The 27,136-nt window shown below is 44.8% G+C and overlaps 1 protein-coding gene across 1 annotated transcript in view; it reads left to right on the plus strand.

Annotated features, from left to right (window-relative positions):
* DLL3 (delta like canonical Notch ligand 3) overlaps nt 1-24,424 on the plus strand; it is a 55,512-nt gene extending 31,088 nt beyond the window's left edge. The window contains exons 4-9 of the mRNA XM_083160619.1: nt 10,402-10,659; nt 16,897-17,258; nt 20,298-20,517; nt 20,682-21,315; nt 21,964-22,078; nt 23,721-24,424. Coding sequence (XP_083016745.1) covers nt 10,402-10,659; nt 16,897-17,258; nt 20,298-20,517; nt 20,682-21,315; nt 21,964-22,078; nt 23,721-23,726 — 1,595 coding nt within the window. The 3' untranslated portion in view covers nt 23,727-24,424. The remainder of the gene's footprint in view (nt 1-10,401; nt 10,660-16,896; nt 17,259-20,297; nt 20,518-20,681; nt 21,316-21,963; nt 22,079-23,720) is intronic.
* The last annotated feature ends 2,712 nt before the right edge of the window (nt 24,425-27,136 follow it).

Raw genomic sequence — 27,136 nt, forward strand, 5'->3', positions numbered from 1 at the left:
CCAGTGATACACCTGTACTCTTACTGCAGCCCTACTAATACACCTGTCTCTTCCCTCTTTCCCTTGTGATATACCTGTACTCTTACTGCAGCCCTACTAATACACCTGTCTCTTCCCCTTGTCCCCAGTGATATACCTGTACTCTTACTGCAGCCCTACTTATACACCTGTCTCTTCCCCCGTCCCCAGTTATACACCTGTACACTTACTGCAGTCCTACAAATACACTTTTCTCTTCCACCTGTCCCTAGTGATACACCTGTTCCCTTACTGCAGCCCTACTAATACACCTGTCTCTTCCCTCTTTCCCTTGTGATATACCTGTACTCTTAATGCAGCCCTACTAATACACCTGTCTCTTCCCTCTTTCCCTTGTGATATACATGTACTCTTACTGCAGTCCCACTAATACACCTGTCTCTTCCCTCTGTCCCCAGTGATACACCTGTACACTTACTGCAGCCTTACTAATACACCTGTCTCTTCCCTCTGTCCCCAGTGATACACCTGTACTCTTACTGCAGCCCTACTAATACACCTGTCTCTTCCCTCTGTCCCCAGCGATATACCTGTACACTTACTGCAGTCCTACTAATACACCTGTCTCTTCCCTCTGTCCCCAGCGATATACCTGTACACTTACTGCAGCCCTACTAATACACCTGTCTCTTCCCTCTTTCCCTTGTGATATACCTGTACTCTTACTGCAGCCTAACTTATACACCTGTCTTTTCCCCCTATACCCAGTGATACACCTGTACACTTACTGCAGCCCTACTTATACACTTGTCTCTTCCCTCTGTCCCCAGTGATATACCTGTACACTTACTGCATTCCTACTAATACACTTGTCTCTTCCCCCTGTCCCTAGTGATACACCTGTACTCTTACTGCAGCCCTACTAATACACCTGTCTCTTCCCTCTATCCCCAGTGATACACCTGTACTCTTACTGCAGCCCTACTAATACACCTGTCTCTTCCCTCTGTCCCCAGTGATACACCTGTGGTCTTACTGCAGCCCTACTAATACACCTGTCTCTTCCCTCTTACCCTTGTGATACACCTGTACTCTTACTGCAGCCCTACTAATACACCTGTCTCTTCCCCTTGTCCCCAGTGATACACCTGTGCTCTTACTGCAGCCTTACTAATACACCTGTCTCTTCCCTTGAAAAAGTGGGGAGCAAAATGCGAGCCAGCAGCACGGCCATGTGGGTGCACTGATGTGTGCAGTGTCTCCATTCTAATTGAAATTCATGTGTAGCGTCTTGCATTTCTAGCCCTTGTAAGGGCTCTAATGTTACTGTGTATTGCCTAACTTGTTTAACCATATAGGGGTCACGCTGCAATAGAGAGCATACCGCTGGCACTCTAATAGCCACAGCACACTGTGTTATAAACGACACGCAGGCTGCGTGAATCGTTTAATCATTAGTCTCAGAGGTTGTCACACTCCTCATTCATGTACCAATTGTTTTAAGGATACCAAGCCAGAGAATATAGCTGCCACTTGTTATATTAGCTCACACACGTATTCACAAACAGTGTGTAACTCACCAGATGTGTCTGATAGACAGCTAACACCTGTACTGGATACAAGTGAAACGACACAGTGTGTCGACACTCTGGCCATACAATAAATGTAAATACCATTCTATGGGCCCATGCACCCAGTGGATTTGTTGTACAATCACTGGTAGCTCATGCCAAATTATATAAAATACCGGCATCCTCTGTGCAATTAATAATAAACATTCATATTTAACACGGTGTGTCTAGTTTAATTACCATCCAGTAGATTATTTATTTATTTACAGTGTCTTATATAGCGCAGCAGATTCCGTTACAGTGTCTTATATAGCACAGCAGATTCCGTTACAGTGTCTTATATAGCGCAGCAGATTCCATTGCGCTTTACAATAGTAGACAGAGATAAAACAAGCTGGGTAACAACAGACAGACTTGGAGGTAGGAGGGCCCTGCTGCAAGCTTACAATCTATAGGGACATCGGAGGGAAACACAAGGACAGGCACCAGTAATAGCATAGCAGTCCCACAATGTTATAAGTCCAGATGGGAAGCTATATAAAACATAAGTGCCTCAGAGGGTTATGTGTGTAGAACTTAAATATGATAGGCTTGCCTGAAGAGGTGAGTTTTCAGGGAACGCTTGAAAGTTTGGAGGCCAGTGGAGAGTCCTATTTTGCGTGGAAGGGCATTCCATAGTATGGGAGCAGCACGATGAAAGTCCTGTAATAGGGAGAGGGAGCTAGTCATCCGTGCAGAAGAGAGACGCATATCTTGTGACAAGTAAAGAGATATATGCTGGTGCAGTATGGTTAATAGCTTTATATGCGAGTAGAAATTTTTATATTGAATACTGTAAGATACAGGAAACCAATGGAGGGACTGGCAAAACGGATCAGCAGGCGATGAGCGTCTTGCAAGGAAGATCAGCCTAGCAGCAGCATTTAAAATGGATTGCAGTGGTGAGAGTCTGTTCTTGGGAAGACCAGTTAGGAGACTATTGCAATAATCAATGCGAGATATAATGAGTGCATGGATAAGAGATTTAGTAGTGTCTTGTGTGAGATACGGTCGTATTTTGGATATGTTTTTTAGATGCATGTAACATGATTTGGAGACAGATTGAATGTGGAGAAAAAAGGACAGTTCAGAGTCGAGGATGACCCCTAGGCAACGAGCTTGTGGGGTAGGGTAGATTGTCGAGTTGTCAACAGTTATGGAGATATCAGCATGGTAACTGTTCTTGGCTGGTGGGAATATAAGTAATTCCGTTTAAGAAATATTGAGTTTGAGTTGGTGAGAAGACATCCAAGATGAGATGACAGAGAGACATTCAGATTCTCGGCCCCAAACCACTGGTGACAGCTCTGGGGTTGATAGATAGATTTGAGTATCATCCGCATATAAGTGATACTGAAATCCAAAAGAGCTGATTAGTTTGCCAAGAGAGGAAGAATAGATTGAGAAAAGCAGAGGACCTGAGACTGAGCCTTGCGGAACTCCGACTGTCAGAGGTAGTGAAGAGGAGGTAGAGTCAGAGAAGTGAACACTGAAAGAGCAATCAGATAGGTAAGATGAGAACCAGGAAAGGGCAGTATTATTAAGACCTAGGGAGTGTAGTGTTTGTAAGAGAAGAGTGTGATCCACAGTGTCAAACGCAGCAGAAAGATCTAGAAGAATAAGTAGTGAGTAATGGCCTTTAGAATTAGCAGTTACCAGATCATTCACCAGTTTAGTCAGTGCTGTCTCAGTGGAGTGTTGAGAGCGAAAGCCTGATTGAAACGGGTCTAATAAGGCATGAGAGTTAAGAAAGTGTGTGAGGCGAAAGTAGACAAGTCTCTCCAGTAGTTTGGAGAGGCATGGGAGCTGAGAGATAGGATGATAGTTAGAGAGAGAGAGAGTTAGGGTCGGAATTGTGTTTTTTCAGAATGGGAGTAATCACTGCTTGTTTGAGCAGAGAAGGAAAAGTACCAGTAGCAAGTGAGAGATTGCAGATTTTAGTTAAGGTTGGAATAATCACGGGAGATAGATTTTTAATGACTTGCGCAGGTATAGGATCGAAAGGAGAGGTAGTAGAGTAGGAGGATAAGAAAAGTGTGGATACTTCCTTTTCATTTGCGGGCTCAAATGAAGAGAAAGTGCCAGAGGGTTCAGCAGGGGAAAAAAGTGGGTTACAGGCTGAAGAAGAGCATACCATTTCATCTCGGATGTTATCAAGATAAATTCACTTTCATAAGGGTATTCATACCCAAAGAATTCACAGGTTAAACACCAGCAGCTCGTGTACCTGTTCTATAAACAGGCAACATTTACACAGTAACAGTACCTTTCATTGTATACAAATGTAACAAGAGGAATTATTTTCCACATTTAACTAAATAACTGTAACAAGCATATACAGTCAAAACCTTAGACGCCACACTAAATCTATATAGGAGACACCATCAGTCCCCACACGTGCTGTTTTTAAACATGCACAACTTGCACTTTGTTTGCATTTGTATGTTTTTTTATATTTTGCAGCTTTAAGCGATGTTTCATTAAAAGTTTTATTTTACTAGCTGACCTGCCCGGCGTTGCCCGGGAAAACCTTGGTTTTTTTTTAAATTTCCAAAATTGCTGTAAAATGTTGTCTTATGCTGCGTTAAAGGCTCAAGATTGTAATTTATTAAACCTCCACCATAATGTTAGAATGTGTTTGCATTGATACTCAATGCCAGCAATGAAATCAGGGACGGTGTTGTTGTTGTTTGAAACGCACCACTCCTGACTTGATAGCTTGTGTGTGTTGATGAATTCCACATCCACTCCTGAGATTTAGCACCTATGATGCATTTATTTTTGTGTGTTGTACTGTTTTTCTGTGTGTTGTAGTGTATGTGGGTGTGTGGTGTAATATGTTGTGTTTTATAGTATCTGTCCAATGTGTAAGTGTGTGAGGTGCGTTACCTATAAATATGTGTGTGCAATGGTCGAAGTGTGAATTTTTTAAGTAGGGGTATGGGCAATTGAAGTCTGAAGTTAAGTGCACATTCCAGAAAAAGAGGGTGCCGCCACTGAAAAGGGGGCATGTCCTTGAGTGTAGTGTACCATACTGTATGCCCCTTATACACATTATGCAAAACAGTATTTTTTATAAAAAATTCACATTATACCACCCGGATTGAGCCAAAATTCATGTTATACCAAACTGGAAGAGGCAAAATTCCTGTAATGCTACATAAATTGAGCCAAAATTCATGTTATGCAACATGGATTGAGGCAAAATTCACATAATGCCTCCCGGATTGAGCCAAAATTCACATTATACCATACAAAAAGAGCCAAAATTCACTTTATGCCACACGGATTGATCAAAAATTCACATTATGCCACCCGGATTGAGCCAAAATTCACATTATGTCACCTGGATTGAGCTAAAATTCACATTATGCCACATGGCGGGGTGACGCATAGACAGAGACGTTGAGGTGATACAGGGACAGAGATGGGGGGGTAATGCAGGGACAGAGATGGAGGGATGATGCAGGGACAGAGATGGCGGGGTGATGCAGGGACAGAGATGGCGGGGGTGATGCAGGGACATGCACCTCTATGTCACACTTCATGTCACATTCATCCAACCTGCTACCTGTCTTGTTCATCTGACCCGGCTCCTGTTTACATAAATGGGGAATCCCAACCTCTGGACCACAGCGTCCTGCGGTCAGTATGGAGGTTGTACTGTTTTTGGGTGTGTTGTAGTGTATATGGGTGTGTGTTGTACTGCTTGTGGTGTGTTATGTATGTGTGTGTATCTGTCCAATGTGTAAATGTGTGAGGTGTGCTATGTATATATGTGTGTGTAGTGTGCTGTGTGTGCGTATATGGTGTACTGTGTGTGTGATGTGTGTGTGTGTGTACAATGTGTACGTGTGTGTGTGTGTGTGTGTGTGTGTGTGATGTGTGGTCTATGTAGTTCCCCAATAATTCACAATTGTTGAAAGCTGTCACCATAATGTTAGAATGTGTTTGCATTCATACTCAATGACAGCAATGAAATCAGGTGTGGTGTTGTTCCTTTGTCTTCGGTTTCCCAGATCATCGATCTTTTTTCCAGATGATCAATTAAGGCAAATTGAGCCTTGGTGTTTTTTACATTTTTAAGTGAAATTTCCCCAAAACGGCATTGAGGTGCACCCCACCAGGTCCAGAGGTACCTTGTTGCCGAATTTGGCGGCTCTGAGTGCCACGGTGTGTCCGCAATGCAACAGACACACGCACACACACTCACTCTTCAACTTATTATATAGATTGGCATTTAAATCTTTATGGTGCACCACACCAGGACACACTTTCTCTTTCTTTGTATATCCGAATATGGAGAGACTATGATCCCCCACAGCGTCGGCTCCCCCAAGCCACCACTTGAGCTGCAGTGCCATTGTTACACCGCTGCTGGTGATAACGCACCAGCCAATCATCTCCTAACTGTCATGTTACAGGCTGGGTTTAGAAATGACAACTAGGAGCTGATTGGCTGGTGTGTTATCACCAGCCACTTTATCACTTCACCGGGTTTAATACATCTGCCCCTCAGGTCCAGATGTTGTAAGCTTCAAAAAGTGATCAAATGGAGAACGACAAAGTACCAGCTAATCAGCTCCTAACTGTCATACTACAGTCTGTAGTTAAAAAATTACAGTTAGGAACTGGTTGGCTGGTACTCTATCTCACTCCACTTTATCACTTTTTGAAGCTTAGTACATCTGGTCCTCAGACATAAATGCTTGTTGCAACTTTTCATTTTAGGCAAAAACTTTCCTTAAGATACACACATTTTTATGACATGTCACATGTGTCTTTTATTCCTGGCAAACTACACTAATGTTGCCATACAACATGGGTGGTGGATAGGGATAAACCGCCGGTGCAGCCATAATTGCAGTAACGGCGTGTTGTGGATGAGCTTATGATAATTGCAGCCAGGATGGCCAACTAGTAAATGCAAATTCTCCTGGTTGGGGGGACTTGCAGATATTCATCCATTATGCAAATTGCATTTTATTTATTAAATGCACCTAGGTGCCCCCATTCAATTGCACTGAACCAAAAAAAAAAATACTTACTGTGTGGTGATGGGAATGCCAACCATATGTTTATTAGTGGTGTAAAAAATTGTTACGGTAATAATGCTGCATTTGCTTCATAGTCCGGCCAGTAGAGAGCCTGGTTGGGCCCAGGTGCCTTTAAGGGGGAGTGGCCTAACTGTGGGAGGCGTGATCATGCACTTTAAGCAAATCCCAGGAAACAATGCAGCCCAGCACACAGCAGCATGTTCTGGTTTGAGAAAAGCTAATGCAGGTAATGTGTGCTATTGGACCCTTCCATCACACCTGGGCCCAGGTAATTAGTACCCCCTCTCTCAGGACTGCTGCCCACAGTGCCAGGTTTTCCATGTATTCAGAGAGAATAAGAGTTGACAAAGACCCAACTCCAAGGGCCGTACTTCTCCCAGACAAGCTCCCTTCAATGGGCATCATGCCCACTGAGAGAATGCATAAATATCGGATCCCACGTGGTGGGAGGAAAAGTGAGGGGTGACCCAGTCAGGGCAGGGTACGGTGACAGGCTAGAAAAGAATACAGACATATATCATAGTTGCCTACTTTTGAAAACTAGTTTCAGGGAGATTATAGTTGGCAGTAGAATTTTGCACACCGCCCCATCATGCTCCACCCAAAAGGGCGTGGCTAGTTTCATATATGGAAGTATATGTGCTTAAATGCTTGTTGCCAGATATTTCTAGATAACATTAGTAACTTTATACTTTGGGATATGTAGCAAATTTTGATAATAACTTTGCTTCCTGCAATATTGGATCATTTGTTTGCAAATATTTGCTGTGATATTTAGTTTCTTCTCTCTCGGCACAACATACGTGATAATAATTGTGATGCTATGCAATAAATTCCAAGTGCAAATACCATCTGATTGTATATATCTGATTTATTTTTTTCCCCAAAAAAGATAACAGTGTCATAAAGTCAGCGGTGTAGCTAGGTGCTATGGTGCCCGGAGCAAGGGCATATTTCGCGCCCCCCCCGGTAATGATTTGGGGGCGTGGCTAACATGTGTTGGCATGTTACATTTGAAAAGAAAAAACTAAAAAAATAAGACAATATATAAGACACTGTAACAGGATCTGCTGCGCTATATAAGACACTAACGGAATCTGCTGCTCTATATAAGACACTGTAACGGAATCTGCTGCACTATATAAGACGCTGTAACGGAATCTGCTGCGCTATATAAGACGCTGTTACGGAATCTGCTGCGCTATATAAGATACTGTAACGGAATCTGCTGCGCTATATAAGACACTGTAACGGAATCTGCTGCTCTATATAAGACGCTGTAACGGAATCTGCTGCGCTATATAAGATGCTGTAATGGGATCTGCTGCGCTAAATAAGACACTGTAGCGGGATCTGCTGCGCTATATAAGACGCTGTTACGGAACCTGCTGCGCTATATAAGAAACTGTTAATATTTAATAAATAAATAATAAATAAATATAAGACACTGTAACAGAATCTGCTGCGCTATATAAGACGCTGTAACAGAATCTGCTGCACTATATAAGACACTGTAACAGAATCTGCTGCGCTATATAAGACACTGACGGAATTTTCTGCGTTATATAAGACGCTGTAAAGGAATCTGCTGCACTATATAAGACACAAACGCAATCTGCTGCGCTATATAAGACACTGACGGAATCTGCTGCACTATATAAGACACTGTAACGGAATATGCTGCGCTATATATGACGCTGTAACGGAATCTGCTGTGCTATATAAGACACTGTAACGGAATCTGCTGCGCTATATAAGACACTGACGGAATCTGCTGCGCTATATAAGACTCTGTTACGGAATCTGCTGCGCTATATAAGACGCTGTAACGGAATCTGCGGTGCTATATAAGACACTGTAATGGAATCTGCTGCGCTATATAAGATGCTGTACCGGAAACTGCTGCACTATATAAGACGCTGTAACGGAATCTGCTGCACTGTATAAGGCACTGACGGAATCTGCTGCGCTATATAAGACGCTGTAAAGGAATCTGCTGCGCTATATAAGACGCTGTAACGGAATCTGCTGCGCTATATAAGACACTGTAACGGAATCTGCTGCGCTATATAAGACTCTGTAACGGAATCTGCTGCGCTATATAAGACGCTGTAACGGAATCTGCTGCGCTATATAAGACACTGTAACGGAATCTGCTGCACTATATAAGACACTAACGGAATCTGCTGCGCTATATAAGACACTGTAACGGAATCTGCTGCGCTATATAAGACGCTGTAACGGAATTTGCTGCGCTACATAAGACGCTGTAACGGAATCTGCTGTGCTATATAAGATGCTGTAACGGAATCTGCTGCGCTATATAAGATGCTGACAGCTGTAAATAAATATATATACAGATAATGATATATCCCCCAAACCCCAAGTTTTTACTATGTTTATTATGAACAACATTTATTAGCTGTATAAAAAAAATCCACCTTGAATAATTGGATAACAGGGCGGCACGGGCCGCAGCAGAACAACTTCTCCTCCTCCAGGCTACAGCCAGCGCTTGGGAAGGATGATGACGCTGCTGTAGCCAGGAAGGAGGGCGTGAGTCACTATGCATAGCAGAGGCAGGTGACTCTGGGAGGAGTCTTTAGTGCTGCTATGCTGCGCTGCCCGGAAGCCGAACCGAGCAGCAGCAGCAATTGAGGACAGAGAGGAGTGTCAGCCCGCCTTCCGGCCTCACCGTCCGTGACGCTTGGCGGCAGGGACCGGGGCGAGCAGGGCAGGGCAGCCGCCGGAGCATGCTGCCCATTAGATAGTATTATACTTGAACTTGTGTCAATGGCGTAACTAGAAATTTTGTGCCCCCCTGCCAAAAAAAGTTTTGGGGCCCCCATACATTAATTATAATTTTTTTCATACATATCCTTCCTTTTCACCCATCACTACTTCCCCTCCTATAACAATTATCCCTCCTCCTGTCCCTCCCATCAAAGTTATCCCTCCTGTTCCCCTACTGAACATATAATCATAGAAGTTTCAGACCTGGTCCTGGGGTGGCAGGCAGGCAGGCTCCAGGTGCAGCTGTCCGGACTCCGGACACAGACAAGTTCATGTGATTGTTTGTTTCAGCTCACTCAGACTGTGGCAGCCTTTATAATCAATCTAAAGCCTCACTGTAATATGCTTTACTGTGAGGATTTAGGTTGATTGTAAAGCCTGCCACAGTCTATAAATCAAGTGAAGTGTGGCAGGCAGGACTGGAGTGAGAGCGAGATCGGAGGTCACAGAAACAGGCGCAGGCTGCTATGGCAGTGACAACACTGAGCGCACCTCATCTCAGCAAGGGAGCAGAGCAGGGAGAATTCCTCCTTGCTTCGCATACCTTGCTGAGCAGCTATCGCCGCCAAGGACTGAGCCCCGGCATTCTCCTCCTGCCTCTACAGGTACTGCTGCTGCACTCACTGACACTGCGCCCACGTATGGCTGGCTCCCCCCCGCAAATGCTTGGGCTACGGAGTACAGAGCCTTATTTACGCCACCACTGACATGTGCAGGCAGGGATCATTTGCGGAGAGGGGAGGGGGGGGCGGGCCGGCGGCGCCATTTGACCAATCGCCGCCCGGAGCATGAGCTCCGGTGGCTCCGCCCTCCCTACGCCTCTGCATAAAGTGGGTTAGGAGAAATCAGGGAGAGAGGGAGATTGCTTCTATTTCAGGGAGTCTCCTGCAGAATGCAGGAAGGTTGGACACTATGCGGTGAAGTTGTATTATCCATTTCCTCACTCTCCTTGTCCTTTGCAGAAAACACTAACAACCTGCTCAGCCGATTGGCCACTCGTAGACGCTTGTCTGTTGGGGAGGACTGGTCTCAGGACATACACCTGGGCCAGCAGAGTGAGCTGCGCTACTCCTATCATGTCACCTGCGATGAGCATTACTATGGGGATAGCTGCTCCGACTACTGCCGCCCAAGAGACGATACCTTCGGCCATTATGTCTGCGACCAGGAAGGAAAACGCACGTGTCTAACTGGCTGGAAGGGAGAATACTGTGCTGAGCGTGAGTATAGTTACACTGTGTACCTAGTTACTAGTAGAGATGTACAGGCTCTGATTTACTCTGATTTAAAAGCAGGATCTTATTGGCTATCAACAACTGTCATGTGATTTGGGAAAGCCAATAAGATCTTGCTTTGAAATCAGAGTAAATCAGAACCTGCACATCTCTAGTTACTAGCAATGTGCTTATTGCCATATTACCTTTTACAATGTCCTAGTGTCGCTACATTGATGTGAATTGATGCATATTTGCATAATACTGTCCCATACTAAGCCAGATGAATATTTTCTGGATCTTTCTTACACATTCTCCCACCTCATGGTAATGCTCCTGTCTCTTCTTCCTAGCAGCTGCTCTCTGGTCCCGTGCACTGACTGAGTGCTTGGAACCACATACACAGCAAATTGGGTAGAATAAGCTACTAGCTCATGGCCATGTGCATCAGCTCTGCTTTGTAAATTGGATGTTGTGGCAGCAGTGCTAGTAATAGTATTATACACTGGTACCATAATCTGAGCCACTGGCCAAGAGGAAGGGGCTTTCCGGTTAATCTGGGCCCCCCCTGATTGGTTGCTATGGGCAACATCCCATCTTCAATAGAACTCCCATCTTAGAGAATCATGTACCATTTTTTTAACTAATCCCTCTTCTATATTTACTTTATTAGATTGTTTTTCACTTATACACATAATGGGGGAAATATACTAAGATGGGAGTTCTGTTTCACATGGGATGTTGCTATGGGCAACCAATCAGAATCAGTTTCCTATTTATTTAGCACCTTCTAGAACAGGCCTGGCCAACCTGTGGTTCTTCAGCTGTTGTGAAACTACACATCCCATGATGCATTGCCACAGTTTTAGCAATTTTTTTTAATATCAGAACTGGCTAGGTATGCTGGGACTTGTAGTTTCACAACAGCTGGAGTGCCACAGGTTGGCCAGGCCTGTTCTAAAAGATATGAGATGATATCTGATTGGTTGTCCATAGCAACAATACATCTGAAATAGAACTCCCATCTTAGTAAAATTTCCCCCAATTACTTTTTTCCATTACAATTACGGTCAATCTCAAGCAGTGTGTGTATGACCCTTATGGGCTACCAACTCCCCACGTACCAAAGCTCTCTCCTGCGGGGAAGAGCTGCAGTCCCCGAGGGCGACCCTGAGCCGCAAGGCGGAGGGAAGCCTACTGAGGGTCTCTCAAAGCGCGGAGGACACACCCGCCCTAACCCTTCCGGGGGTTGGGGGAAGAGGGTAGCTCTGAGCTTCGGCGAGGAGGACCCACCGATCCCTATTTTCCCCTCTTGGGCCTTATGGCTGAGAGGGGTTAGGGGAGTAACGGGGCCCTTCTTCTTCGGGAGAGGGTTAATACGTACGTACGCCCCCTATGCACAATTTAGGTCACTGCACTGGGTGTTGGAGCACCCCACCGGCTCTAGTAAAAAAAAATAATAATAATTAAAAAAATAATAATAATTATATATATATCTATATATATATATATATATATAGATATATATATATAGATATATATATATATATATATATATATATATATATATATATATATATATATAGAGAGAGAGATGTAGGTTAAAATCTAAATTCACACAACCTCTTCTATCCTCTGTACCCCGATCCTCTGCCTTGTGCATTGTAAGGCGGGTGCGGCAACAAGACTCGCTACCTAAATGCTACTGGTAATTATTATATACGTTACACACATCAGTTAGTACATACAGCGGAACCCTGACTTTTTCAGCTCTGACTGATGGTGCCGGATAAACATTTGGGGCCAGCAGACAGTGATTTCTCATTACCTATAGCACCTATAATAGGGCTTTTGTAACCTATATAGGGAGTTCTGTTAGCAGGGACATCCAGGCACCGTAGTACTGTTTGTTTAAGGCCTCCGTCCAGTGTAGGGAATTACATGCTGTGATTTGTGAACCAAACACATTACACAGAGGTATAAAGGGAGAAGAGTCACAAAAGACATAAAGGCAGCATATGGTGACTGGTTATGGGACGTCTCTTTCCCTCGCACCCTGGCAGACGGACTTCAAGGTAAATAGGAGTGTGCAGGGGGCTGGTGACATGTGGCTTTAACCAGATTTCATTGTGAATAGCGAAGACAGATTAATAACCCCCCTCCTCACACATCCCCGCTCCCCGATTGTTCTGTGCACAATAGAGACAGGCGGCCAGCATTAAGCACCCCCTCCCCCAGGGCAGGTGCTGTTTGTGCAGGGGGCCTATATCTGCAGCTACAACATATCATCTGTCTGCCACTCAGCGGCCATACAGAAAGGGACTGATGAGGGACAGTCTGATACAATGATCGGCTGATGAGAGCTATGATTGTGCAGCACATTCACAAAGCGGCATAGGAGAGGCCTGTCAGCACAAGCTATATACACACACATTCTCACTGAGATCTCTGTCTGTCTGTCTGGTGTATATTGGTATAGCACTCATCTTTCTTTAGAGAGAGATGTTACAAATGATTATATTAGAGAGTGAGAAAGATGCGCACACAATAGATGGATATGAGATCAGAATCAAAACTCAGGGAGACAATGGAGTCGTCTGCTGCCGGGCTGCAGAGTAGGAGTGGGGGCACATATATATATATATATATATATATATATATATATATATATATGACAGCGGTAGACAGCACTCCTAAGATTTTCCAGTGTTTCAAGAGGAGCAGTAATCAATGCATAACACATTGTAAATATATATATATATATATATATATATATATATATATATATATATATGCATGCGTATACATATATATATATATATATATATATATATATATATATATTATATATAATATATAAGGTTGTGAGATAGTGTGTGTGTAAAGTTGCAGTGACGGAGCTATCACCGATATCTCTTGCTTACACTGAAAACCTGATGGGTCAGAGGTCCATAGACACTAAGGGATAAATTTACGAAGGTGCGCTTTTGGACATGTGAGATGTTGCCCATAGCAACTAATTAGATTCTAGCTATTATCCTTTAGAACAGGGGTGGGCAACTATTTTGGCTGGGGGGCCGCTTATCAAAACCAGAAACTATTTGAGGGCCGCACACATAATATCTTGTATATACAATATAAATATATATATATATATATATATATATATATATATACACACACATATATATACATACACACACACACTGTGTGGGTGGGTGGGTGGGTGGGTGGGTGGATGTGTGTGTATGTATGTATATATATATATATATATATACACACACTCAAACACTGTTTGGGTGTGTGTGTGTGTGTATGTATGTATATATATATATATATATATAAACACTAATACACATAAAATAATTGCCTGTTCCTCATAGATGTGCGTGGCAAAAATCATACTGCGCCCGACCTGCACAGATTCAGGGAGCCTGGCAGATTCAGGGAGCCTGGACGCGGAGAAACCTTACTACTGCTTGGCGTCTGGGAGGGTACGCGGCCGGTGACACTCTTGTCTGTTACAGCTGAGCTGCCGCCGTTAATGTCCTTCTGTGCCTGCCGCGCACAGCATTTCTGGGAGCGTGGGAGGGGACGCGGTGACGCGGCCGCGTCACCCAATGGCCGGGGGGCGGCTGCAGCGTCATCACGTCCCCTCCCACGTTCCCAGTTATACTGTGCGCGACAGGCACAGAAGGACATTAACACGGCGTCGGCGGCATTAAAAAGTAAATGACAAGCGGCTATAGTCGGGCCGCTTGTCATATTAATATGTGTCAGAGTGGCGGGCCAGACCTAAGCGGCTCGCGGGCCGCATCCGGCCCGCGGGCCGCCTGTTGCCCACCACTGCTTTAGAAGGTGCTAGATAAATACATAGAATCTGATTGGTTGCTAGGGGCAACATCTAACACTTCTAGATACTCTCACCTTAGTAAATTTACCTAGGGCAGGGCTGGGCAATACTGGCCCTCCAGATGTTAATGAACTACACATCCCAGGATGCTTTGCATTAGTTTTGCTATGTGGCCATGCTGAAACTGATGCAAGGCATGCTGGGATGTGTAGTTCATCAACAGCTGGAGGACCGGTGTTGCCCAGCCCTGATCTAGGAGCAACTGTTCATTAAGCTTGATTGCTGAAACAAACACCATCTTCAGATGACGTTAGCCTGCTAAACCCTGCCCCTTCCTATAGAAAAAGTCCATTTGGATCCCAACGCCACCTCCTGTCCTTGCAGTGCTCTAGTGCCCTAATGTCTTCCATACGGGTTGGGATCATTTGGTCTATTGCATTATGGTAGAAAGTCATTAGGTCGAATCCATTAGGTCGACATGCTAAAAGGTCGACATGATTCTAGGTCGACATGGGAAAAGGTCGACATGATTCTAGGTCGAAAGGTCATTAGTTCGACAGGTCATTAGTTCGACAAGGTCATTAGTTCGACATTGTCTATGTCGACATTCACAAGGTCGACATGGGGTTTTTCACCGTTTTTTTACCTGAATGTCAACACAGTCGACATGGACACAGTTTAAAGTGCACTGCATCCCCTCGCATCGCTCGCTGCGCTCGCTATGCGTCGGGCACGGTGCCTCGCTACGCTCGGCACACTATTTTATTCTCCCACCACGCCCTAGTGGATGGTAGGGCATGAAATACCGCCTGTCGGCACATGTTGGCTCAAAAAACAGTGAAAAACTCCATGTCGACCTTGTGAATGTCGACATAGACAATGTCGAACTAATGACCTTGTCGAACTAATGACCTGTCGAACTAATGACCTTTCGAACTAGAATCATGTCGACCTTTTCCCATGTCGACCTTTTAGCATGTCGACCTAATGGATTCGACCTAATGACTTTCTACCATAATGCAGTAGACCAAATGACCGCATCCCCTTCCATACACAGTAACACTCCTGGGTATAAAGCTTTGCTACTGGTAATAGAGCATTGTAGTGTTAGGGCTTCGTGTAACAGTTGCTTTTTGGAGCAGCTGCCACCAAAGCAGTGACGACTGGGATCTACCGCTGGCTATCACAGCAAGTTCAACCAATTATTTGCATGGGGTCATCGCACCTAATGATGAATAGGCCCTTTCGTCAGTCATTTCTTTAAATGACCCATCCAGCTGGACTCTGTGAATAAGGCTCTGCGTGAGTCCTGCTGTGTATGTTTTCTCGTTTTGAGATATGTGTCTCCTCAATTCTCCACTGAACTGTCCTGCTCACTCAGGGTCATGTTGAGTGTCACATTTCATGTCTGTGTTGTGGTTGGGTTACACAACCTTCCACTTGACCACATCAAAGTGATCATAAGCCAAGCAGCTAAAAAGATGGCCGCTCCAATTATTTTTGAGTGGCTTTTTTTTAATACTTCTACACTGGCAAGAGCACAGGTTGTCTCCTGGTTCTCCCATGGTGTCTAGCAGGACACTAAAAACCTGGTTAAGCCCTAGATTTGGGGATAAATAATCAGAGGGGGACTTGTGACCTGACACAGAGCAGATTTGGTGGGGGGCATGGATACACCATCTCAGGGGCAAGCCTTCCAGAGTAGCCCAGGCCTGAGTACCCCGAAATCTCTCTATGAGTAAGGGCTGTCCAAGCCTGGATAGATACAAAACATCTGCGTAATACATGAGGTTGTCCAGTGGTCAGATGAGCAGAACTTTGTTCTCCATATATTTGGCCTTCTTACTTACTAGATTGAGCATTTAGAGGATTGTATGGTATGACATATGAGACACCACCATCATGAGTTGATGGTCCACCAAACATTGATAGACGCAAGATTAATCCCTGTAGCAGCTCAGGAAACGTCCCACGGAAAAATTGCTGGAAGTGACGTTCTTCTCAAATAAATTACTTACTGAGGGTTTGGGGGAGAGGAACTATATGTCCATTATTTCCACCACCCTAGGAATTATAGAGATGGGGGCTCCTCATTTTTTAAATGGGTAATTATCCCCGGCTGGGACCACAGACTAATTTTTATGGACTAAAATGACCATTCTGTTTCTGAATTCTCCTTATTCCCAATTGACTGTTTTTCGCAGAACCAGTTTGGACAGCCTCGACTTTCTGGTATTTTGACATTCATACTTGTTCATAACTGTTGGAAACTGTTTATGTAATGGTGGTATGGCCAGGCTGTATTTCGTTGGGTTGTGAAACATTGCCATCGCACAAACACAACCCCAATGAGAGATTTGTCATTTCATTCATTGCTTTTTCTCTTGCAGCAATCTGTCTGCCCGGCTGCAGCGAGTCTCATGGGTTCTGCGAGATGCCGGGGGAATGCAAGTGTCGCATGGGATGGCAAGGGCGACTCTGCGACGAGTGCGTGCGGTACCCAGGCTGTCTGCATGGATCCTGCTCCCAGCCCTTTGAGTGCACTTGCGAAGAAGGGTGGGGTGGCCTGTTCTGCAATCAAGACCTGAACTACTGCACCAACCATAAGCCGTGCCGCAATGGAGCCAGCTGCACCAACACCGGCCAGGGGAGCTACTCCTGCAACTGCCGTGCTGGTTACACGGGAACCAACTGCGAGATTGAAAGCAACGAGTGCGCCAGTAATCCATGCAAAAATGGAGGCAGCTGTAACGTAAGTTTGTACAGTGAACACTATTAACACTTCCAGACATCTCTCTGCAGGTGCTGTGTCTAATTCAACAATGACCATTGTCCCCCCTCACAATAGGCCTTTGACAATTTCCATCCCCAGGCCCATGTGAACCCCAATAATCCTGACTAGGGATTGTCAAAGCACAACCGAATATTTTTCTTTTTGTCTTACCCAAGGAGCATAGCACTGCCCCCTACACATGTAATGCCCTCCCCCAGGTTCTGATTGGCCTTCGGGCCAGACAATCAAATAAAAGGGATGGCTATCCATAGGTAAAACCATGGTCATACATCACATAGTATGCAAACATCGATGGCCGCATTACCAAGGCTGCAGATTGGGGTGTACGAGCATTGCAATCCCCCAGGACCTTGGGGCGGCATCATCACTGCCCCCACGGCTCCTTGCTACGGTTAGCAGAATGCCGGGAATGGTAACCTTCAGCTTGTAGTGCCACACGGAGTGTCCAATGGAGCATCCGGACAACTCTACACTACCTTTTTCCAGAGGCCCACCCCCTCCTCCTGTGATGTCACTGGTTCCTGGGAGGGACAGGCCTTAGGAGGCACTGAACTTTAACTAGTATACAAAAGCGACATCTTTAGTTTATTAAAATCACTTCAAACGAGTTACCAGCCCTTTATTGTATAGGATGAGCACTTTTTAGACTTAGCCAATACCAAGATCCCCTCTCTGATAGATATTTATAGCCTATTTTAGGATGATCTGAGCAACTCTATGTAGGTGGTAAGCACAAGCCTCAGATCCCCACTTTACTATGCTGTCTGCTGCGCTGAAGGCTCTGCCCCAGCCTCCTTAGATCACCTGATAACATCGTTTGCATTTGGGGATGCTTCCGCTAAGTGTTCATAATGCATTATGGGATACATATGCACCTAGTAAATGACTAATATTAATCCCCATATTAATGTGAGAGATATAAAATGAAGAAAGTGTTAATGTCAATGCTCAGGGTGAGCGGGTCTATGTATATCTCAGCTATATATATATAGGGTACATATTTCCACATTCGTGTATCTGTTCTTGCCCAAATCCAGATATCATTTTATAGAGCACTATTTTCCTTCTCAGATGTAGATTCCACCTTAGGGTTGGATAAAGTGGACTCAGGAAAAAGGGTATAATAAGGAACATTTGAATTGAAATGTGTCTTACTAACATTTGTGAGCTTTCTAGACCGTCGGCTCATTGATATACACACAGGGGGTTATTCTGGTTTACTCCTTCTGGCAAATTCCTTCTTAGATGACAAAACCATGTGCACTGCAGGTGGGGTAGATGTTACTTGTGCAGAGAGAGAGTTAGGTTTGGGTGGGGTTTACTTCAAAGTGAGATCTATAATGCAGTGTAAAAATAAAGCAGTCAGTATTTTCCCTGCACAGAAACAAAATAACTCACCCAAATCTAACTCTCACTGCACATGTTACATCTCCCCTCTTCAGTGCACATGGTTGTGTCCATCTAAGAAGGAATTTGCCAGAAAGAGTGAACCAGAATAAGGCCCGTAGGGTAATATGCAATACCCGCGGGACGCAGGCATGGGCGTGATTCCAGGAAATAAGCCTGACAATAATATAAAAGCCCAAAACAACCTTGCCTTTTAAATGATTGCCATATGGGCCATCTCGGTCACCAGCGTGCCGCCATCACCATGGTGTTCGCTTCCCACGGGCCATTACATTAAGCCCATAAAAATGCTACAGTGAGTAAATGCGCTTATGTGTATGGTAATATCGGAAACAATGATATCTTGGGTGAGATATACCAGTGTGTTTTTGCAGTGTAAATGATTGCCGCTTTAAAAAAACAACAACTGGGGATTTCTTACCAAATCTCTCACTTTCTGATTCTCTCATCCAATTCCATTTTACCCCTTGTGCCACATGCATAATATAAGTTTTAAAACGCATTTAAAATCCAGGATATTTGTAGCTTTGCAGCTGTTGTTGTACGGCAAGTGAGAGCGCAACGCAGGGCATGCTGGGAGTTGTAGTTCACATTCAGTACAGCTATATACATATTGTCACACAGGTACGTATGCACTCTACACAAGCCCCGAAACATACATAGTGCTATATGTTAATCATTTCAAAATTCACATTTCCAAATACTCATTTTACCTTACAGAGAAAATGGCATACAGTAATATTACTGGATTTTTATATGTTTCCCCTCACAAGCACTGTTGCCTGTTATAATACTACTTCACAGGTTTCATATTTGTTACATCATTTCATATAGACATATGACAATTAAATACATATCTCCACACCCCCCCCCCCCCTCCCCAACACATGCTTTCAAGTGTCCATAAAAGCAGCAATCCCACATGTAAGGTTATTATTATTATATTAAATAGCAAGTTGATTACTATTTAAGCTAACATTTGAGTTTCTAAGCTGCCCTTCTGCAAATTACTACCTCCTTTTCAAAATAACTTTGGAGATTCCAAAGTATGGCTGCCCACCACACAGACACACGCTCTCAGCATGTCATGTGAAGGCAGTATACTATACGGGGGGTTTAGTGTAGTCAGAGAAGATAGAGCTTCCGATGCCTGTCTGCTCACTACAAAGTGATGTGCCTTGTAACTGTGGTTGCTGTGGTAACCCATGTCATGCACAGCAACCACAGTCACATGGCACAGAAAGATATTTTTTAGAAGCCTAAAAGTCATGCTTTATTTTATTTCATGGGATTGCTGCTTTATTTCCAGATGCATGTGTATTTTCAATATATGTTCATATATACAGTTAGTTCTCAGTTGTAACAGTTCCCTTTTCTCTCTGTGTCTTCACACATTGTCCCCCTCTTCTTTAATATTTCCAACCTGTATGACATTACTCCCTACTCCTCTCTATTGTCCACTTTCTTCCATTCCATAACATTCTCATTCCTTTGCATTTCCATCAAACACGTCTTCTGCCTTCTTACTTCTGCTCCTTCCTACGTGCCCCCTCTCCCCCACCCCCATTTATTTCACCACCCCTTCACCAGGATCTGGAAAACGATTACAAATGTGTGTGCCCACGAGGATTCTACGGCAAGAATTGCGATATCAGCGCCATGACGTGTGCCGACGGCCCCTGTTTTAATGGTGGAACCTGCGTGGAGAAGAGTTTTGTGGGTGGCTATGTCTGCCGCTGCCCCGTCAGCTATCATGGCTCAAACTGTGAGAAGAAGATTGACCGTTGCACCAGCAGTCCATGCCTCAACGGTGAGTGTTGTGACCAGCCACCCTATGTTTGTAGACCCTTGTGTTTGGTGGGCCTGGATAATGACAGAACCACGTTCTCCCCTTCTCCTCTCTAAGAACAATCCTCTCCAACACTCTCTCTGCATTCTAAACTGATCATCTCTATGTCTTTATTTTTTATTCAGGAGGTCACTGCCTAGATGTAGGCCGCAGTGTGGTGTGCAAGTGTCGGGTGGGATTTTCTGGAGCCAGGTGTGAAACAAACACAGACGACTGTGCCAGCAACCCATGTGCCAATGGGGGCACCTGTGTGGACGGACTGAACACGTACACTTGCTCTTGCACCCTAGGCTACGGAAGTAAAGACTGTACTCAGAGAGTAGATGCCTGTAGCTCCAGACCTTGCCTGAACGGAGGAACCTGCTTCACGCACTTCAGCGGCCATGTTTGTCAATGCCCTGCAATGTACATGGGCTCCAGCTGTGAGTTCAGGGTGCAAGAGCCAACCTCCGCCTCCTATTATTCTGACCCCCCTTCCAGCCTGGCACTGGCGGCATGTCTGGGTCTCTTCACTCTGTGCTTGCTTGCCTCTGGGCTGGTGCTGCTCATGAGAGGACTTAAGAAAGGACTGATCAATCAGAAAGGGATGGCTAACCATGACCTAGAGCCCAGGAACAACCTGAAGGAGAAAGAGCCCTTCCTCATCTCACCCACCCATTTCAAGATGCCCAATCAGGACTGCTTGAGAGAAAAATCACGGAGCAAGCAGAAACTCCTGCCAACATCTGACATGGAGGAGGAGAGAGACTCAGGGCGCCGGTGAGTATCTGGTGCAGCAAAAATACATAAGCATTGGTAACACATTTGGCAATCCACGGCAGACTGTAGCGGTATTATCAGCGCAGGCAAGAGAGTTGCAGCGGGTACAGAGAGTTGCAGCAATGCCCCCAATTCTGCACGTACATTCTTAACAGTGCACTATATGCTAAGCGGGACAAGGCCACCCCCTCATGATAGGTCACACCCATTCTCTAGCATCGGGACACGTCTCATGTCTAGGGTCATTAGCGGTGATGGGAGAGTACAAGGCCTGGTTCTGAGACACCTGTCTGCAACCTCACGCTAATGCGGGTAACTGCCCTTCTGTGCCCCTTATCCATCCTACATCATGTGTATGGTCGGCATGCTGACTATTTTTCTGCCTACTAAGTGCAAAAGATACATCAAAAACAGGTGTCCCATCTCCCTATGCACACTCCAAGCAAGTGAGGAAGTCAGCCCACATGTCCACCGCACAAGATGGATCTTTTACGTGTCCAACCATTTCATGCAAAGAGAGATCCATAAACAGACAGGTTACTCCTGCAGCACTCTCAGTCTCCGCATAGCTCAGTGCAGGCCTAAAATGTTTTACCTGTTTTTTTTTTCTCTTCCTATAATGATAAACTGTTTTGTTTTTTGTCTTAGTAGTATGCAGTCAGATGTCCGGCACTGCGGTGCCAAAGGTCAGCACCAAGATGCCCTCTATCACCCCATATTCCTGCTCCCAGGCCCCACGGAGCAGTGTGTCTTTGCTACTGAGGTAACTAACCCGACATCATGGTGATTGCTATAGAATAACAATGAGCTGTAAATATCACAAAGTCAGGATGATTGTAGATCAGGAATCAGCTGTCTGCAATATGACTTGTCTATATTTTGTGCGTAATTGCGACTGTATTTGCATAAAATAAATATTACACTGTTTGGCTGGAAAACACTGTAGCAGAACATTTTTTATGCAGATGCAGTCACAATTATATATGAAGAATATAGTCATGCTGTATATCATTTTAATTAGCAGAAGCTGCTTGTGTGTCCATGCAATGTGCCTAACATGCATTTAACTTGGAAAAAAATGAAAAATGTCATGTAAACTATTTTGACAGAAATAAGTATTTTTTTGCACGTTTAAGGTTAGAAATTTTCACAATGTTTATTTGTTACAAATGTGCTGTCATTTTGTACTTCTGATTTTAAACATTGCCAAATACAACTCACCCAAACAAACCAGCCCTAATTATGCCCAACTTTCGAACTCAAATCCCATTACATCGACAGAGTTGTATATTTAAAATAGGCAAAACATCTGTATAAGGATTTGCTAAACTACAGCCCCTGGTTGCAGACTGCATGGCCCCACATTGGTACATATGAAAATGCGGTAAAAAACCTTGAACATGGGGATTATACCGCATTTCCAGTTTGATACATCCTGGCTTAAGTGACCTATGTACTAAAACGTGGATAGAAAGATAAAGTTGAATGGAAATAAAGTACCAGCCAATCAGCTCCTAACTGCTCTGCTACAGGTTGTGTTTGGAAATTGTGTTATGAAGTTACACTGACCCATCCCCATAACAGGCCAAAGGTGGGATGTATTAACATACATTGCCGCCCCTTGCCACACCCCCACAGCGATGCTAGCGCATATGTATTAACATATGCGGCTAGCATCGCGGTGCGGTGACGGAGGCTCCTACACATCCTGGGCTCTGCGGCGGTACCCGGCGTCTCCTCCTCCCCCCCCACCCTGCAGCTGGAAGGACATCCCCGGCTTTGACATGCTGTTGGGGGAGAAGGAGCAGCACAGAGGACGGGGAGGAGGGGAGGAGTCTGCGGCGGACGGCGATAGAAGCCCATAGGTTTCTATAGGGTATCGCCACCCAAAGTTGGCGATACCCTGCCCTGCAATGACGCGGTGGCCAAGTATTCGTGCATTTGAAAATGCGGTAAAACGAGGGTTTTACCGCATTTTCGTCTTAGTACATCCCACCCCAACTGCCCAAAACCCAACCAGAAGGCCAGTAGGTACCGTCAAATGTCACAGCTACCCCAAAATACTGTTCTAATACCGAACCCATATATTCCTCACTGCCTGGTAATATTTTTGAGATGTAAATTAGAAGATTGTGCTTTTGCTAAAACATATGTATTATGATCATGCATCATTTCCACGCAGCGATTTAACTGGTAACGATGATCCTTAGGGGCTCATTTATCAGTGAGTGATAAAACTCATTGTGAATGATAAAACTCGATCATACGATAAACGATGCTCCAGCCAATCAGCCCCTAAATGCCACATGTTTAAAAAATAACCGTTAGGAGCGGATACATTTGGCCCTTACTATAACATTCACACTGATAACTGTTGTATACTAAACTGTGCCATTCTATCTCAGGTGTAGCACGTCCCAGACCCAAGACTCTGCCCGCCGTCCTTACCGTACTGGAGAAAAACTACCCTCCTCTGCTTCACTTTTATGATATAGACTTTAACTTATTGGAATATCGACACACGTGTATATATTTCTATAGATGTATATATATTTTTATATTTATTACACACTCTGCTGCTAATGAAGGACTGCAAATAGAAAACCAAACAATGACATGACCAAAGGCTTCATAACAGAGGTGTTCCAACACCCTTTCTATCTGCCGGACTCTACAGCCCCCCCGGATAGTGTTTTCTACGTGGGGCGCCAGGAGAATGGACAGTTATTCCAGATCTGGCATTATCAGAATGTAGACGAGACCCGGAGCGGAAATGGTTCTGGGGATGGACACTCAGCTTTTCCAAGTTATTATAACGAGCAAAACCTCATAAGCGGACTCTTGTTTTATTTATTCCTTGTTTCCAATCCAAAGTGATTATTTATCTTATAGGGTTATAGGGTTGTTATTGTTGTAAAATTCGGATGTATTAAATGTATATTATGTGAACACATAACACACGCTTTGTTGCTGTATGCTTGATAGTTGACGCTAATTGGTTGAAATGATCATGTTTGCCTTAATGATGTACACACAAACATAAACACACCAATACAAATAACACATCTATTCCTTATTGCTTTTACTAGGCACACTGCTAAATAAAATATAACTGGATTCTAAAATGTGTATTACTTCAATTCATGTTTAAACGCAGGGCCTGATTAACGGTTCCAGGTGCCCTAGGCAAATCCACATGTAGCTCCCTGTGTAATGCTGCTAAACGCACGTGTATGGGCACTCAGGGACTCGCCAGTCATACTGCCCATGTACATGTAATGCTGCTATATACACGTGTACAGGCGCTCAGGGACTCACCAGTCATACTGCCCATGTGCATGTAATGCTGCTAAACACACGTGTATGGGCGCTCAGGGACTCGCCAGTCATACTGCCCATGTGCATGTAATGCTGCTATACACACATGTATGGGCGCTCAGGGACTCACCAGTCATACTGCCCATGTGCATGTAATGCTGCTAAACACACGTGTATGGGCGCTCAGGGACTCGCCAGTCATACTGCCCATGTGCATGTAATGCTGCTAAACACGTGTATGGGCGCTCAGGGACACGCCAGTCATACTGCCCATGTGCATGTAATGCTGCTATACACACGTGTATGGGCGCTCAGGGACTCGCCAGTCATACTGCCCATGTACATGTAATGCTGCTTTACACACGTGTATAGGCGCTCAGGGTCTCGCCAGTCATACTGCCCATGTGCATGTAATGCTGCTATATACACGTGTATGGGCGCTCAGGGACTCGCCAGTCATACTGCCCATGTGCATGTAATGCTGCTATACACACGTGTATGGGCGCTCAGGGACTCGCCAGTCATACTGCCCATGTGCATGTAATGCTGTTATATGCACGTGTATGGGCGCTCAGGGACTCGCCAGTCATACTGCCCATGTGCATGTAATGCTGTTATATGCACGTGTACGGGCGCTCAGGGACTCGCCAGTCATACTGCCCATGTGCATGTAATGCTGCTATATACACGTGTATGGGCGCTCAGGGACTCGCCAGTCATACTGCCCATGTGCATGTAATGCTGCTATACACACACGTGTATGGGCGCTCAGGGACTCGCCAGTCATACTGCCCATGTGCATGTAATGCTGCTATACACACATGTATGGGCGCTCAGGGACTCGCCAGTCATACTGCCCATGTGCATGTAATGCTGCTATACACACATGTATGGGCGCTCAGGGACTCGCCAGTCATACTGCCCATGTGCATGTAATGCTGCTATACACACACGTGTATGGGCGCTCAGGGACTCGCCAGTCATACTGCCCATGTGCATGTAACGCTGATATACACACGTGTATGGGCACTCAGGGACTCGCCAGTCATACTGCCCATAATCATGTAACGAAGGTCACACAACTGGCATGTAGGATCTAATGCTTGTGGCGTGTGAAGGAGACTTTGGCTTTAGGATGCCCGGCTGGCACTATAGCACAATGTACATAAAGTAATGGTTCCATCAGTAAGTTACATTGTCACAGCCATCTGGCAGTCACCTTAATAACTTTACCCCCCATAGTACATCGGGACAGGTTATAGCTAACAAGCAAATTAGGCCTTCATTTTATTCCTTGGTTGTCACCTGCAAGGACCCCCCCCCCCAGTCCTTGGTGCCCTAGACTGCACTCTACTTAGCCTATTAATCAGGTACTGTTTAAACATAACATTTACCAGCATACCGGGTTAAATGGAGTCTACCTGTCTTATGCTGACCATACACAGGGTGCATTGTGTTCCCCTTGCGGTACATCCTGGCACTTGTAATTTACATACCAGCAACGCTAAACTCTGACCAATCCGCATGTAATTAGCCCTCTGTTTGTGTTGTTTAGATTACACATATTTTAAGAACCATCCTACTGTTGTTTCCTAGTTTACGTGATGTCACATAAAAGGGCTGCCAGTACACATTATGCCACATGGTTTAATATAACATACAGTGTACCTAGTTCTTATTATGCTGCACTATAGTGCCAACATTTCATATTGTAGAGTGCCCCAGATCTTATGTAATATTATAGTGCCCTCCACCTTACAATGAGCAGATCAGAATATAACACATTAAAGTGTCCTCCGATACATATTAAGCCACATTACAGTGTCCTCCAGTACATATTGTGCCACATTACAGTGACCTTCAGTTCATATGATGCCAAATTACAGTGTCCCCTTACCATTAGAACATCCATAACATAGATCAGACCCAACTGCTTAGCAGAAAATTGGTATGCAACTTTATAACCTGGGTCCAGGCCTGCATAAGCCAGGCCTGTGATATTTTTCCAAGCCTTTTGCAGCCTTGCACCGGGGCGAGATTTTACTGTGGCCGGGCGATGGCTATCTGATCGCAGGGCTCTGCAAATTATCAGTACTGCATAACCCCCAATGTTTAAATGATAATCTGGTGTTTATTTGGGTGTGATATTATCGACCGACATCGTAAACCTAACTGCTGGGACTCTGACAGGGGGGCGAGCGCATCGAAACCCCTTGTGGACTTGCTGCGCTTGTCACGGGTTCTATTTTCTCTCTATAGAGGTCATGGTCCCCCATGAGGGAAAATAGCCCCTGTAAGTTGGGATCCCAACTATCAGGCTTTTAGGGTTCCGTCATGAGTCTACTGACCTTCGGCATCCCGGATGTCAGGAGGTCATCCGGCACTAGGGTGACCAACTCATCCCTTTAATCCGGGACACATATTAATTACACGGGTTCTGTGGCAGTTTAAAACCAGGTGAAATGGAGTCTTGAGGTCAGCCAGCCACAGAACCTGTGTAATT

The sequence above is a fragment of the Crinia signifera genome, chromosome 9 (assembly GCF_055691185.1).
Source record: "Crinia signifera chromosome 9, ASM5569118v1, whole genome shotgun sequence".
NCBI classification, from domain to species: Eukaryota; Metazoa; Chordata; class Amphibia; order Anura; family Myobatrachidae; genus Crinia; species Crinia signifera.